At 38.9% G+C, this 15,371-nt stretch overlaps 3 protein-coding genes across 3 annotated transcripts; 1 reads left to right on the forward strand and 2 right to left on the reverse strand.

Annotated features, from left to right (window-relative positions):
• Positions 1 to 1,875: 1,875 nt before the first annotated feature.
• plekhj1 (pleckstrin homology domain containing J1) lies at positions 1,876 to 5,702 on the reverse strand. The gene is made up of 6 exons (XM_014995864.2): positions 5,342 to 5,702; positions 5,114 to 5,181; positions 4,945 to 5,011; positions 4,575 to 4,665; positions 3,699 to 3,762; positions 1,876 to 2,854 (listed from the first exon to the last, which is right to left on the reverse strand). Exons 1-6 carry the CDS (start codon positions 5,433 to 5,435, stop codon positions 2,762 to 2,764), a joined length of 477 nt encoding a protein of 158 aa, XP_014851350.1. The 5' UTR covers positions 5,436 to 5,702; the 3' UTR covers positions 1,876 to 2,761.
• A 1,000-nt stretch (positions 5,703 to 6,702) lies between these two features.
• sf3a2 (splicing factor 3a, subunit 2) lies at positions 6,703 to 11,032 on the forward strand. The gene is made up of 8 exons (XM_014995865.2): positions 6,703 to 6,807; positions 7,843 to 8,110; positions 8,220 to 8,266; positions 8,495 to 8,604; positions 8,706 to 8,755; positions 9,615 to 9,755; positions 10,075 to 10,143; positions 10,553 to 11,032. The coding sequence occupies exons 2-8, from the start codon at positions 7,913 to 7,915 to the stop codon at positions 10,820 to 10,822; spliced, it is 885 nt and encodes a 294-aa protein (XP_014851351.1). The 5' UTR covers positions 6,703 to 6,807; positions 7,843 to 7,912; the 3' UTR covers positions 10,823 to 11,032.
• Positions 10,258 to 15,153, reverse strand: LOC106923035 (uncharacterized). The gene is given in 8 exon segments (XM_088014743.1): positions 10,258 to 12,312; positions 12,314 to 12,610; positions 12,718 to 12,815; positions 13,707 to 13,841; positions 13,924 to 13,999; positions 14,076 to 14,104; positions 14,431 to 14,537; positions 15,138 to 15,153. Coding segments are annotated over 7 exon segments (780 nt in total). The 5' UTR covers positions 14,531 to 14,537; positions 15,138 to 15,153; the 3' UTR covers positions 10,258 to 12,267.
• Between the last annotated feature and the right edge of the window lie 218 nt (positions 15,154 to 15,371).

The following is a 15,371-nucleotide window of genomic DNA, read 5'->3' on the forward strand; positions in this document are numbered from 1 at the left end:
CTTCAACAGTTCAGAGTCTTCTTCTCTCACAGCTCCGAAGCATGTTTAGCTTTTCTTCCTCTATGCTGATACTGGACAGCAGACCAGCGGAGGTTGTCAAAGCTCTCACACAGTTTTCAGTCCAAATGCCCAACAGGAGACCAACAGTTGTCCCCTGGAGGTGATGGAGGTCTTTTTTGTCTTCTTGATCTTGTGTGAGGGTGTGAGGAGTCTTTTAAAATATTCTTGGCTTTCCTGAGGCAGCGGGACCTGTGGAGATCCTCGAGAGAAGGCAGAGAGCAGCCGATGGTCTTCTGAGCAGATTTTACGATTCTCTGGAGAGTCTTCCTCTGTGCTGCTGTGCAGCTGGGGAACCAAACAGAGACAATAGCAGATGATGGTTTCAATAGAACATCGATAGAAGGACACCAGCAGTTTTTGAGAAATATTGTTCCTCCTCAGGACTCTCAGGAAATAGAGTCTCTGCTGGGCCTTCTCTGCTGTGTTTACATCCCAGGCCAGGTTATCCATGATGTGAACTCCCAGGAAACGCAAGTTTGACACCCTCTCCACAGGCTCTCTGCAGATGTTTAGTGGATCAACGCCTCTTTTCCTTCTCCTAAAATCCACTATGATCTTCTTGGTCTTGGTTGTGTTTCGGATGAAGTTACTGTCTGTGCACCGTGCTGTCAGTCGCTCCACCTTGTTCCTGTAGGCAGACTCATTGCCCCCTGAGATGAGGCCCACTACAGTTGTATCATCTGCAAATTTAATGAGGGTGGTACTTTGAAGAACTGAAACACAATCGTGTGTGTACAGCGTAAAGAGCAGAGAGTTCAGCGCAGAGCCTTGAGGAGAGCCAGTACTGATGTTGATGGATGAAGAGGTATGGGGGTCCATTCTGACTCTTTGTTTGCGATTCGTCAGGAAGTCCTTAATCCAGCAACAGGTGGAAGCGGGGATTCCCAGGTCTGCCAGTTTACCCACTAATCTGTCAGGGGGGATGGTGTTAAATGCCAAGCTGAAATCAATGAAGAAGATGCGTGCGTAGCTATCTCAATGCTCCAGGTGGGACATCATGCAGGACAGTGGCAACAGCATCTTCAGTTGACCTGTTAGCTCTGTAAGCAAACTGGCGTGTGTCGAAGGCGTGAGGAATGAATGAATGAATATGACTCTGAACCAGTCTTTCAAAACATTTCATCAGCAATGGGGTGAGAGCCACTGGTCAGTAGTCATTCAGGCAGGTGATGGGTCATTTTTTAGGAATGGCAACAATGATTTCAGGCCATCATTGCCTGAATTGATTTCAGGCAATGCTTTTGGAGGATTTCAGGCAGGGTGGGATTCTGGCTTGAGACAGGGACTGATTAAAGATTTTTGTAAAGACCCCAGCCAGCTGCTCTGCACAGTTCCTCAGCACAGGTCCGGGAACACCATCAGGTCCCACTGCCTTTCTGGGGTTGACGGACTGTACCGAGCGTCTCACTTTTAATTTAATTCCTCCACCTGGAAGATGGAGGTGCTTAGTTGCAGTTCTTGATTCAAGACAGTTGCCATTGAAGGCCCCGAGTCAAAACGAGCGAAGAAGTGGTTCAACTTCTCCGCAAGTGAGATGTCACCTTTGGCTGCTCCATTCTGTAGTTGGTGACGTGCTGGATTCCCAACCAAGCCTGCCTGTTGTTGTTCTTCAAATGTTAGTAGAGGTTCTTATTCCCGGACTTGAAAGCAGCGTTCCTTTCTTTAAGCAGCCGCTGGACTTCTCAGGTCATCCAGTTTAAGAGTTTAACCATGTCTCCACTTGCGGTAAGTAGGTTGACTGATGGCACAAAAAGATTATATCCATGCATAATAATTCAGTTAGAGAATATTTTCTTTCAAAGAGGACTGCATGAATCTCTTTCTAACTGCTTTATTGGTATAAAAAGAAATGCCAGTGAAACAAGTGTACTGAAAATAAGTACTAAAAGAAATAATATGTGCAAAAGATTAAAAATAACATACATTCAATGACAAGTCCTAGAACTCTTGACAAACAGCATTATAATTTGTGTGAAACTGCAAAACCCAGTGGGAAAATTATAACCAGACAGCAAAATTCCCAACTATAATTTGCTCTGACTTTGTAAATTGTGACATTATATTTCAGGATTAATGTCAAGAATGTTGTTTTCTAAATGGTCCAATAGCTTAGCTAAATTAATCTGATTCACAGTTGTAGAAAAACTTAGATTAGGTTCAAGTAAATGACTGTAATTCTAAAAAAAAAATAAAAATAAACTACATTTCCAGTGATATGTGCAAAAACAAAATGTAAATGTGATATAAACTGAAGAAACACTCAAAACTGCTAAAATGAGAAATGGGGGTGGTGTTTAGCTCTGTAGATTAAGAGCCTAATGAAAGTCAAGTCAGAACAGTTATCTAGCAAAGTTTTTACAATTATAATAACAGTCAATTGTGGGCTGCTTCTAAATTTGGTTGGGTTTATATCACATGTATTCTGAATTAGGCTTCATTAGAAATGATTGCTCACAAAATGAATGCAGGAACCCCACTCAAAAACAATCTTTCTCTTAGCAACACATTCTCTGAAAAGTACAATATTTCTTAAAAAAAATATATATATATACAGAAAAATGATTAAAAACAAGGAGTCTGACAATCCAACAGAACAGACCAATGCAGATGGAGGAGATTGGAGGACAGAATCGCTGTTTTGAAGAAAAGCGAATGATGGAATGGCAAACTAAACAAAATAATCCGAGCACAGCTTCCTGGTCTACAGGGAGGAGGTATCTCTGGCCATCAGCTGCGACCCACTGTTGACCTGGAAGCGGGTTTCATCAGATATACCGTACTGCTCCAATGGATCCTGCGCAGAAAGCAGACAGTGAATATAGACCAGAAGCGGCAATTCATTTTTATTAGAGTGAAATTAAATATTTTTAAACAGACTATCAATTGAAGCAACAAAGATGAGAATAACTTACAGATAAAGTGTCTTCCCCACTATATTTAACTGTAGTTTGCTGATAAAATAAGCACTTCTAACAGTTTGCGGTCAAAATAGTGGCTGTAAAAATCTCTACGTGTGAATATGTTCCTTATGTCTCTGAACCCATAAAAAAAAAAATGAAGAGAAACAGAGTGCACTGCTTGGCTAATAGCAGTCATCACCAAACAAATGTAGCCCTCTAAAGGTAGGGCTAAGTTACTCCATGCTTCAACTTCAGAGACAAATCAATTACAAGTAAATGAGGAGGACTTTAGCTACAGTATGTACTGCTCCAAAGATTTTCATCATCACTGCCTTCAAAGTTTTAAGGAACCTTTCTTTAAAAAGTCAGTAAAGGCCTGTGGATTATTCTATTTAACCAGGAAATGTCTTTCTTAGGTTTGTAGTGCCAACATAACATAGTAGAACAACAAGAAGAAAAAGAACAAGACAAAAAAAAAGACAAACAAAAAGAAAAATGAGGATAAAGGGAAGAATGAGGAGAAAAAGAGTGGAGAAAGAGAATGTGATTAAGAAAAAAAAGTAGGAAAGGAAGCAAAAAGAACAAGATCAGTTCAAAAGAACAGAAAAAAGAAAGAGGAAAAATAAAAGGAAGAAAAAACCAAGCTGACAGTAGATAGTTATTTCAGTGACAGTATTTTACACTGTTCAAAGGTCGCCACCAGGAAAGAGGCTTAATCCGTGTTGCTGCAAATCTCACCTTTCCAGTGAGCCTGTGGATTTCCGTTCGATAGAATATAAGATTCCTCCTCATGAATTCGTAGCTGCAAGAAATGACAAAAAAATAATTGAGCATTTTAGGCCTGTAGTTAATTTTATAGCAGTCAACTAGTCATGGGATTGTCGCTGGTAAATTTTTTTTTATAGCTTTAAAAGGAAAAACTCATGAGGTTGCGGTATTTTTTTACACTGCAGTTGGAAAGCTACAAGAATCACATCTCCTAAGTAGGAGACTATACTCTTTCTAGTTAAGCAGGTAACCCAACTAATAAACCAGTTAATGTTGGGAAATTAACCTTTTATGAAGTCTATAAACGTGTTTTGGAAAGTTCAGGATAAACAAAACATAAAAAATGTAAATAAATAATAATTAAAGCCACATTAGTTTGGGATGCAAACTAAGCAAACAAGACTATCCTTTTCCCTCTGCAGAAATATTTCTCTTGTAATTACAAAATTGTAGCACTCTAAAACAGCAACACGTGGCTGACCAAGCAGAAATATAGCTCTATAACTATAACATATTTAAAACCACAAAAGTAAACAAGACAAAGAAACTGATGAAGTAAGATTAAAACAACTGCTTTTCCCACTGAACAAAAGGAACACTGCCTTCAAGCAGTAGCAAAAGGAGACGCACTTCCAAAGAGACGCCATTAAGAATGATATGGTTGACATTAATGCCACCGTTTCTCACAGAAATAAGAAATTAAAAATATGCAAGACGGTGATGCACACATCAATTTGTCATTGATTTTATGACTACTGTAGAGGTTAATTGAGGTTATGATAAGATCACCCCATATTTATGCTAAGCACCGTTTGTGTTAAAAGAAAGAAAGCCAGTCGGTCTTACCTGGCTTTGATAATAGAGTCTGTCCACTCCTTACATTGCTCCTCTGAGTCGCACTCAAACAGATATTTCCTCTCCGCTTCATCTAGAAATGCTGGGAGAGAAACACACATCAAGTTAGTAAAACACTCGAATTGAAACTGTAAAACAGTCACGATCGTTGGACTTTGCTCCTACATGGATGCACCTCTTAGCAGAAATAGGAATGAGATTGTTACTGGTATCAAAACACCAAAGTTTTTCTTACTAGGAAGAAAGTTGATGAAAGAAAAAAACGGCTCTGTCCAATGTAATGGCAGGCGGTGAGAATAAAAATGTGATTTATTTGTATGTGGTGTACATAAATATCTGTTGCTGAGGGTCAGTGGCTCACCAATAGAGAAAGTCTGACTGTCCTCTCTCTCTACACGACACTGCTCCAACAGCAGAGCCCCGATTGGCTGTAAAGTAAACATTTACATGGAAATGAGCCAACTCATCTACTAAAACAGATGCAATAATTGTTGTGTATAGCAAAAGAGGAAGCAGAGACTCAAACTGACCTCCTCTTCATCAATCCGGAAGTAAAACAGAAAGTTAACTACCAGTTTCACCAGCCTCCTCTTGACAACTGTACGTGAAAGATACACAGATAACACACCCTTCTGAACTGTACACTTAACGGATGTTAGCACAGCTAATAAATAAATGACGCAAACATTAGTTGCTGTAACAGAATACTCTAGAGATGAACGGATATTGTAGTCAGAAGGAAATGGGTCGTATTTTACCGTCTCCTTTCTTGGGACCTCGCATTCCCAGCTCTGCTGCCATCTCTGAGGGTTGGCGGCTCAAACATACCAGCTCCTTCTCGTTGAAACGCATCTCGGTCACTGAAGAAGGCGGAGGGGTTTTCTTTGGCTACGAGTGGCTCGCTTTACTCAGTAAAAACATTTCAAAGAAGTTCTCAAACGATAAATATGCCGGAGCGATGTTGGTGTTTCTCAAGCCGAGTTCCCTATCTCCTTTATCTGATGTCCTCGCACTGTGACCGTGGCAGTCCGCTCATCTCTGCGGTGAGGTTGTTGAACATCCGTGTCCACACTTCTCCTTCTGCTACACACCGGATAAACTCGCTACTCTGTGCCTCCCTGATAAGATTTGCGAAGGTTGTCAAGCATCCAGAACGGCCATTACCGCCATCTAGTGGGCTGGAATGTCAGGTGACGTGCCCGTCTATCCAGAACCCCATGTGGCTCTAAAAAATCAAATCACACAATAAAGAGGTTTTAAAAGTAATTTAATGTTGTTGGGTTTTTTTTTCTTAACTTGAAACTATGACATATTTTTATATCTATTTTTCTCCAGTTCCCATATTTATGTGAAGAATTCACTCAGCTAATGTCATTCCACTAAAAATATTTATTTCAGTTGTAAAAATTTAATATTTTTTTTCTAATGTCTGAAAATAGAAAAACGAGTTAAATGTTATTAGTTTTCAAGATAAAACATTGTATTTTTGTTTATAAAGTTTCAAATTTTTGAGGCTAGACAAATTGTATTTTATAGCAGTCAGGGGGAAAGCAGCTCTTTGTATTGAAAAGTTTGCTGACCCTATCGAATATCAAAATGTTATCAATAAATAAGCTTTCAAATATGTTGTTTTGCCGAAGTTAAGGTAAATTAGAAGTAAAAATTAATGCTATAATCATTTAAATGTAACAAAGCACATATTCATAATTAAAACAAAAAAACATGTGAAAACAATTAGAAAATTAACTCATTGAATTTCTTATTCAATGTGTTAATTGACTAAAGACAAATGCAAAACAGCAGATATATAGTTTTTATGTGTATATGTAAAACTTACCCCAGCAATGAGTAACTATCTAAAGACACTCATAGAAAATCACTTTGAGTAAAAGTAATTGGTATGGACCACAGAAGACCATCATTATTTTCAGAAATTTGCTGCAAGCTTAAATAGATTTAGAGTAGAGAAGAGAAGAGAAGAGAAGAGAAGAGAAGAGAAGAGAAGAGAAGAGAAGAGAAGAGAAGAGAAGAGAAGAGAAGAGAAGAGAAGAGAAGAGAAGAGAAGAGAAGAGAAGAGAAGAGAAGAGAAGAGAAGAGATGTTAACTTTAGGCCTGGACTCCCAGGCAGTAGGTGGCAGTATTCAGCTCATAAATTGCTAAATAAAATAAAAAAAACTGTAGAAAGAAAGCTAACTGCTTCTGCGTTCTTCTTTCGTTTGAGTCGGTAAGTGCTTTGGAAAACGTAGTTTCATTGTTACATATCGACGATATTTTACTCTGTGCGTACCTGTACATAATTATATATACACGTATGCTTTGTTTTATGATTAGTGAGGGAGAAACTGGGAGAAATCTGCTTCTATATGCTAACATCGCTAGATTTGTACTAGCATGCTTACAATGTAATCTAAGCTAACATAGAGCTAAGTGCGTTTTAAATGGATTGTTTGATTTTGAAACTTTTGGTCGTTTGTGGAGTAGTAAATTATGATTCATGTGTTATAAATTATATTGGTCAAATTGGATAAAAGAAAATATGGTTTATAAAGCACGTGAACGGAAACCCTGTCACATTAATACATTAGTTTGTAGCGAACCTACTTAAAGTACTTATTTTATATGTTGTGTTTTACTTAAGCTGATTTTTAACAGAAAGGTTAAATAAAAAAAAGAGAAGAAATGCATTCTTGCAAGATAAATCAAGCACAGTTCTGTTGGGTCAAAACTTCAAAAATAAGCTTTGTGGTTAAACTGAGCTGCAGACTCGATGATAATAACATACCTTCCTCCGGGGTATATTGGAAATGTTACAGTTTCAACAATAACATATACTTTGTAAAATAAAATTATAATTCCTCAAAAACAGCGAAATGTTTCAGGCTAAATAATTTTCAGTGATACTGGTGTTTCACTGAAAAGCTATAAATGCAAGGTATTTTTTTTCATACTTTACCCATGCTAAAAGAATTACAACACTTCTGATTTTCTCTCCAGGTAGAATAATGGTCCCAAACCAAAATGTAATGCACACTTTTTTTCTCCTAAAACATTGTTTTAAAAAAAAATCTGAAAAAAGCTCTGATTTGTTTTTAGTTGTTAGATGCTTTCATTTCGACTCTTTAGATGGATAAAACAGTAAATCATAGTAAAAAATGACCAGATTCTGGTTTCCAGGTAATAGTTTCCTCTGCATTTCTATTGATTGTCATATAAGTAAAATGGTCCGTCATAAGCTTTTTATTATCACGTTTTCACACAGGAATTTGCTCTAAGTCTAGTTTTAACTGGACAGATTCTGCTCAAGTGGTTGAGTCCATCCACTCGGAAACATGGATTTCCAGCATCGAGCCGGAGGGAAAACCGGCAGCGGCGGGGTGGCCTCTGCCTCCGAGAGTAACCGTGACAGGCGCGAGCGCTTACGCCAGCTGGCTCTGGAGACAATCGACATCAACAAAGACCCCTACTTTATGAAGAATCATTTAGGCTCATACGAGTGCAAACTTTGTCTGACGCTTCACAACAATGAGGTGAGAATGCAAGTGATCAACTGGCTTTAGATTTACGGTTACGCTTCCATATGTTTGTACACTTTTGTTTTTTTAAAGACAACTTAAAAGTTTCTCCGGTGTGTTACAGGGCAGCTACTTGGCTCACACACAAGGAAAGAAGCATCAGACTAACTTGTAAGTGAATCTCACTCTTGCTTTTCCAAATGCATCATTATTTTTCTTGTTTAGAAATATATATGTTTATATTTCACATTTACCTGTTTATAACTGTAACTATGTTTATAATTAAGTTTGTGTTGCGGTGGCACCTGCTTTATTATTTCTGTGGCTCAGGCAGCAATACGATGCTGTGTCACTTGTTAAACCCTCGCCCTTCTGACGGTTTGATACTTTGTGTCTCAGAGCACGGAGAGCAGCCAAAGAGGCAAAAGAAGCTCCTGCTCAACCAGCTCCAGCCAAAGTAAAGGTTGAGGTCAAGAAGTTTGTCAAAATTGGTCGACCAGGATACAAGGGTAGGCTGGCTGTGCAATAATCAAATCAGGTTTATTGTGGTCCTCTCATATTTTTGCTAAGGTAGTGGTTTCTAAGTGCATTGTGTCTTTATTCTTCTTAGTGACCAAGCAGAGGGATCCAGAGACCGGTCAGCAGTCGTTATTGTTCCAGGTTAGAACCTGATATGAAAACCAAAATCAGTTTGTTTTTGGGGAAAACTCCTCAAGGAATATGTAGGATTTAAATAGTTTTGGTTTCAAAACTCCAAAAAAAACAACAACACAAAAAAGGTTTTCTTCTAATAAGATGCAAGAGGAAGTATTAGATTATTTCCTACTATATGGAGTATAAAATAATGAGGGATTTCATCTTCCCCACCTTGTTCTGTGCACTGCCATTCAGCTGGCTGGAAGAAGGCTATTACAGGTTTGACCTTTCTTTCAAAAAAAGATAAGTTTGACTGGAGATATTTCCAGCCTTTAAAAAAAATCAATCAGTCATGCAAAGCTAAAGCAGTATCACTTATCACAATTGTTGTTTTTACATCTCTGTAAAATAAACGACTGCAAACGCTAATGAAGCAAATAATCTTATTAGTAACTAGGAGACGCAGCAGAAATATCTAATATTCTGCACAGTAAGAAGGTTTATTTGAACATGATTAAGTTTACGGTGCATAATCTGGGTTATTATAATCAGTACTTTCTATTTTTGTTTTACTAAAACTGTTTTTCTGTTTTTAATAAAAGCATATGCATCATGTTTTAAGTCTGTGTGAATACACTGTGTTGTTTTTACTCTATTATGCTGTGGGAATCTCATATTGGTGTGTGCCTAACAGAGAAAATGAAATGCTAAGTCTGCCTTTATTATAGCTCCTTTTTCATGTGTATGTTAAAAAAAACTAACCTCCTCTTCTCGGGTTTTTTTTTTTTTTTACAATAATTGGGACTCATCTGCTACTAATTAAATTAAAAAAGCTGCTTTCTGCTCCAGATGTCGGCTAATGTTTCGTATCCATCTCGATCAGATCGACTATCCTGAGATTGCGGAAGGAATCGGACCAAGGCATCGTTTCATGTCTGCCTATGAGCAGCGCATCGAGCCCCCCGATCGCCGCTGGCAGTACCTGCTGTTTGCTGCCGAACCTTATGAAACTATCGCCTTCAAGGTGAGCTGCTCATTCACTTTGTGTAATCGTTACACTAAGTTTCTGCAAGTACGTAATTGACTACACCTTCCTTCATTCAGCAGACAAGGTCTTCCTTCATTTACGCTGACATTCTGTATTTAAAGCTGCACCTCGACAGAAATGTTCCAGTTCTGTTCATGGTGAAGTTTTGGTATTCATACTTTGATAAAATGTGCAAAAAGTGGAACGCAAACTGTGAAAAATTGGATTTTCAAAGTATGGAAGTCGGTTACGAATAGATGTGCAGGAATTATGTCAATGTGCTGAAGGCACCAACGTAATGTGTTTGCTCTTTCAGGTTCCCAGCAGGGAAATAGATAAAGCAGAAAATCGCTTCTGGACCCACTGGAACAAAGAAACTAAACAGGTACTAATGCGCATCCTATTATGGGAGTTTACATAAACCGAAGGAACTGCAGAATAAATTGGAATATTATTGATCACCAAGTGAAACACATTCTATAAATTAATTACACTCAGATGGACTTTCGAAAGTCTTTATTTCTGTTAATTATGATCATTTTCCACTTGCAGCAAATGAACACGGGGCATTTAAAAATACAACATCTGAGCAAACCAATAAAAATAAAAAAAAACTATTTTCAAAAACAAAAGTTAAATGTTGACTTGGTGAAAAGTATGTTTAATGCCTGTTTGCAGGTTATTGTCAAAAGGTATTTTCAATCTGACAAAGAAGTCTCATTGGGACGTAAATTTTAATTTATTGAATATGACTGCATGTTTTGACACCAGGTTTTTTTTTTTCTTGTGTGCAGTTTTTCCTGCAGTTCCACTTCAAAATGGAGAAAGCTATTTCCCAGCCCGGCGGTCCAGTTCCTCCTCCCGGCATGAAGCACCCACCTCCACTCATGACCGGGCCAGGATCTCGGCTGCCCAGTGATTCGCTGCCCCCTCCTCCTCCAGGAGGGATGTCGGTCCCTCCTCTCCCACCCGGGGCTCCTGGCGCCCCACAGATGCCCCCACAGATGCCCATGCCCCCCATGCCCATGAGGCCGCCGCCTCCGGAAGGCCTCGGAATGAATTAATTTACTATAATTGGTTTTGTCATAGTTTTTTTTTTTTTAATTATCATTCCTGGACTTATAATTTTCGGGATAAAATATGTTCGGTCACTTCTCCAACATGTTTTTTTTTTGTTTTGTTTTGTTTTTTTCCCCCTACTAAAATCAGTACATAATGTGAGCTGAAAACTTTTTTGACAAACAGTTTTTCTAAATAAATACCAAGAAAAAATATCATTTTGTCTGTGTCCGTTGTGACGGTGAAGATGTTACTGTGCTGACCTGTTTGAAGTCAAATTTATCTACAAGGATAAAGCTTCAGATTGAATCTTCACACAATTTTCAGGTTTGTTTCAATACGTCAAACCTTAGGATTTTTTCTCCACCCTCGCTTCTTAAACTACTTTTTAAATTCAATTCCAACAGTAATTAATTTCACAGTGATACATTTTGACTGTTTATGTTCACCTGAACCTTTAAAAATTACACAGAACCATTAAAGTTTGTTTATTTTTCCTACAGAACTGTTAGCTCATTGAAAACTATGTGCTCTTATTGTATTTGCTGTCAGTTGTTGGTTTGGGTTCCTTTTGCTTGAGTTTCTGCATCAATGCAGTTTGACATGGAGGTCAGCCTGTGGTTCTGCTGAGGTGTTAAGGAAGCTCGCATGTCTTTACGAGCAGTCTCTGTATGTTTCCTTTCCCCCTCTATATATACTCCATATATTCTGAGAAAAGCAGGTATTGATTGTTTTGGACATGTGGACGGTTACTCTTCTCCTGTTGGCAAATATAATAGACTTTACCTAAAAACTTGACAGCAAACTCCAGCATGAAATGCTATGAAATTAGAAAGCTTCACTGATGTTTAACTTTAGAAAAGGATAACATCAGGTGTTACTTGGACATCTGTTCAAACCTACTTTTTTTCTTCCACTAAACTATCCATGATCAGTCTTGTATGTGAAGTGAACATCCAGCTTTCTTCAGCAGTTCCCTTTCTTGACTTCTCAGTTCCAATAGGGTTTAACATCCGGCGTAAAAATCCCTTATTTTAATGGTCTTCTGTAATAATAACATTTTCCGAGAGACTGAATTTTGGGGTTTCAGTAGCTGTGGATCAACAGAGATAAACTATTAAAACACACCAGACTTTGTGATGTATCTGCATGAGTTTCAGCTTTAAAGTTTTAAGGTAGTAAAATAAATGAACCTTTTGAGGTTTCACCTTAAACGTACAGATATCTCAACCAGCAGTCGATTCAGAGCAGAATATTTTAAATGTTTTCTCCAATAAGGAAGCATGGAACATATTTTGCTTTCATTTTTAGCTTGACGCGTTAAAGCAACTTTCCACGGAAGCACCACTGAGCTTTAAAACTTTTCTGCCACTTGATTAGGCAAACATTTGAGACTCCATTTGATGTGTAGTGAGAGCAGAATAAAAATTCTGTCTGTTTTTTCTTTGTTTTATTTCCCATCTTGCCGCTTATTCTTTTTTGCATTTGTCTCCTCTTTCATCCTCTTTGTCTGCTGCCTCTTCAGGGTCCTCTTTCCTGGCTCTCCCTCTCTTGTCTTTGATTTTGTTTGCCCTGGCTTTCCTGGCCCTCCTGTCCTTTAATTTCCCGTCTCTTTGCTTTAAGAGTTTTTTCTCCGGCAGCGGCCTGTTCCTGAGACCTCTTGATGTTCGTCTCGTTACTCCCCTCTTTGATTTTCTTCTTTTGATCTCTTCGTCGTCGTCCTCCTCGTCTTCGTCTTCATCGTCGAGGTCTGGCAGCCACCAAAACATGACTTCCCATAGAGACGTCTCTGGCTTTAAGGAAATGAAATGTGTCTAGCTTAGATGGGCTTATCAAAGTCATGGTGATGAAACGCTCGATGTTTAATTCTAAAACACCTGCAACAGGAGACCAGCTTTACCTCGGGCAGACGGCCTCTGCGACGTAACAACTCTGATCGCCTCATTGTTAGTCCAGCTTCCTCTTCTTCCTCTATTGTTCCCTGGCCACGTAAAGTTTCTGTGGGATTTTGAAATACTTTATTTTACAACAACTCAGTCATTTCTGTACACTTCTGCTCAACATCTCGAAACCAGGGATCATTTTCCATCCTGCTGCAAGAGGCGGAGTTGGCAAATTACTGAAAACACTTAAACTGCCCATCAGCTAATCAAAGTGCTTTATATGGCTTTCGTGTTATTTTCTGAAAAAAAGTTCACATCTGTGCTGATGAGCTGCCTGCGATGACACCAGCAAATCCTTGATGCCGACTACAGCCAGCAAGTCAAAAGACTCTATCTGTGTGAGAAGGGCAGCAAGAGAACGTCTTTAAGGCCTCGTCTCCTTCTTTCTTTTCTTTTTGGACACTGCAAAGCAGTACCAAAGGTGGGATGTTCAAAGGTGGAAGAAAATGTCATTTTCTGACACCAGAAGATAAAAACAAGAGTCATGACGGATTCCAATGTCAATGGAAACACCAGAAGATCCCACTGGACAGGTGTCCTATAAGTGGACACCTGTCCACTTATAGGATATACCATTGTGATCTGGTAGCTTTTTCCTTTAGTTGATCAACTGGGCTTCAAGTCAACTGTGAACATTTGCATAGTTCTAACTACTTTTCGAAGTGATGAACAAGAACATCAGGGTCACTCAATTCTGCACTTTGAGTTTCGTTTTGTTTTGTTGTTTTTTTTGTTTGTTTTTTGGCCTTGGTCTTAAAACTGATGAACAATTCAGATGTGTTTTTCTGAAAATTGTCTGCTCAGTTTTGTTCATCTCATGTCCCTGAACCTCAACTTAAAACCAGGTTAAAGTCCAACAGCATGAAAAGCAGATAGTCTGAACTCCCCAGATTTCATATTTTGATCAGAAGCATATTTTTATGTATTTATAGTTTAGTCTACTTGCCGTGAAGCTTCTGGAAGCCTGAGGTGAGCACCAGGATGCCGATGGCTACAAAAAGACAACGGTTGAGGGTGACGTTTTCCCAGGGAGTCTGTGGCTGGGTCGGGTTCTGGATCGACAGGGTTTTATGCGAGAATGCTGGAAGATGTAAAGAAAACGCTTTTAAATATTGAACTTAAAAAGATTAAGGAGTTTAAGAGGAAGTATGTAGGTTACTCACTAGGTTTGGTGGAGCTGGGTTCTTTGGGTAACAACTTAGGTTCCGATCTTGGTTGCAGAGACACAGGAGGCACTTCCTGTCGGGGAACAACTTGGCAATAAAGGATCTCAGTATGAACCACTTTTGTAACTGTCGGTTGTTCCCAAACTCACCTCTCTGATTTTTCTTGCAGTGTACATTTCTGAAATAAAAATAACAAACCCACTGAAGTATTATACAATAAAACAACTAAAAAAAAAGCATGTCTCATTTCTGTATGGTTCTTCTCGGCAACGATGTGTGAAACTGAGGTCGCAGCCTTTGTCGTCTTTTGTAAACCTTTTTATCAAAAAGGACAAGTTGTGAATTTTCTTCTTTACGTTTTCTCTTATTTTATAATATGATTCAACGGGATATAAGGGTAATCTGAAATGGTGCTTGATCTCAGTGACAATGGACTGCCGTTATTTTGAACCCAGCTGAGCATGCAGCCATCAGTGAGTCGGTGTGTGTGCTTTTTGTACGTGCCGCCACTCGCTCTGCGGATCTGCCGAACAGGTCTCTGTGGAGGAGCGTCTGCCCTCGGTGGCCATAACTCCTCCTCGAATGTCTCGTAGCTTTCCTCCATTCCTCCTCTGAAAAAAGATAGAGAGATAGGAAGACAGAAGCAGCAGAAAATATTATTATTCTTTTATTTAAACTACGTCTGAAACTTCAGGCATGCACGTTACATAAGGTTGTAATCAGACACCAGTTTAGCACATGATATTTTTTTTTTCTTAGTGCTTCTGATTTGAGAGCTGCTTAAAACAACATTTGAATATTCCAAGTGTTGAGGTTATTTATTTCACTTTACTTACTTTTACCCACACACACACACACACACACACCCCCCCCCCCCCCACACACACACACACACACACAAAACGTCAGAATAAATCAGTATTCAGCATGGCTGCACAGACCGTCAAAAGAAAAAGATTAATTTCTCCCCTTTATGGACAAAACCGATTCCTTTATCTTGACCTTCTGTAAGGCCCTCCTGTCTTACATGACATTTCTACACGAACACCGAGCTAATGTCCTTGTAGGCCTATAAATAGATGGAGCAGGGCCACCCGGAAAGACAGATGGATTGACAATATAAAAATACATGAAAAGAATATGTTGGATGTAACAATTGAATGCTATTAAATCCATTTGGTGAAAATCCTCAGGCAGAAATAAGGACCTACCTGCCTTGACATGCAGTGTTCCTTGTCCGGAGTCAGGAAACCTTTTGTCATGGGGCTGTTGTTCCTCCACAGAGTCTTTGGGCTGTCTGACAGCCAAGCACAGGTGCAGGAGGATGAAAAAAACAAAACGTGTTGACTGAGACAAGCTTGAAATTACCATGCCTCTTTCAGCTGTTAGATATTATGCTGAAAAGTAAGAATAAAGACAAATATAACCTGCCAAGAGAAGGTATG

Source organism: Poecilia mexicana, unplaced genomic scaffold (genome assembly GCF_051168715.1).
Source record: "Poecilia mexicana isolate PSO_F unplaced genomic scaffold, ASM5116871v1 scaffold_17, whole genome shotgun sequence".
NCBI lineage: Eukaryota > Metazoa > Chordata > Actinopteri > Cyprinodontiformes > Poeciliidae > Poecilia > Poecilia mexicana.

Coding starts and splice junctions, on each gene's coding strand:
- sf3a2 (XM_014995865.2), top strand. CDS start 7,913: ATGGATTTCCAGCATCGAGCCGGAGGGAAAACCGGCAGCGGCGGGGTG. Junction 8,605..8,705: donor TGGTCGACCAGGATACAAGG/GTAGGCTGGCTG, acceptor TATTCTTCTTAG/TGACCAAGCAGAGGGATCCA. Junction 9,756..10,074: donor ATGAAACTATCGCCTTCAAG/GTGAGCTGCTCA, acceptor TTGCTCTTTCAG/GTTCCCAGCAGGGAAATAGA.
- plekhj1 (XM_014995864.2), bottom strand. CDS start 5,435: ATGCGTTTCAACGAGAAGGAGCTGGTATGTTTGAGCCGCCAACCCTCA. Junction 5,182..5,341: donor AGGTCCCAAGAAAGGAGACG/GTAAAATACGAC, acceptor TTTCACGTACAG/TTGTCAAGAGGAGGCTGGTG. Junction 3,763..4,574: donor GACTCTATTATCAAAGCCAG/GTAAGACCGACT, acceptor CATTTCTTGCAG/CTACGAATTCATGAGGAGGA.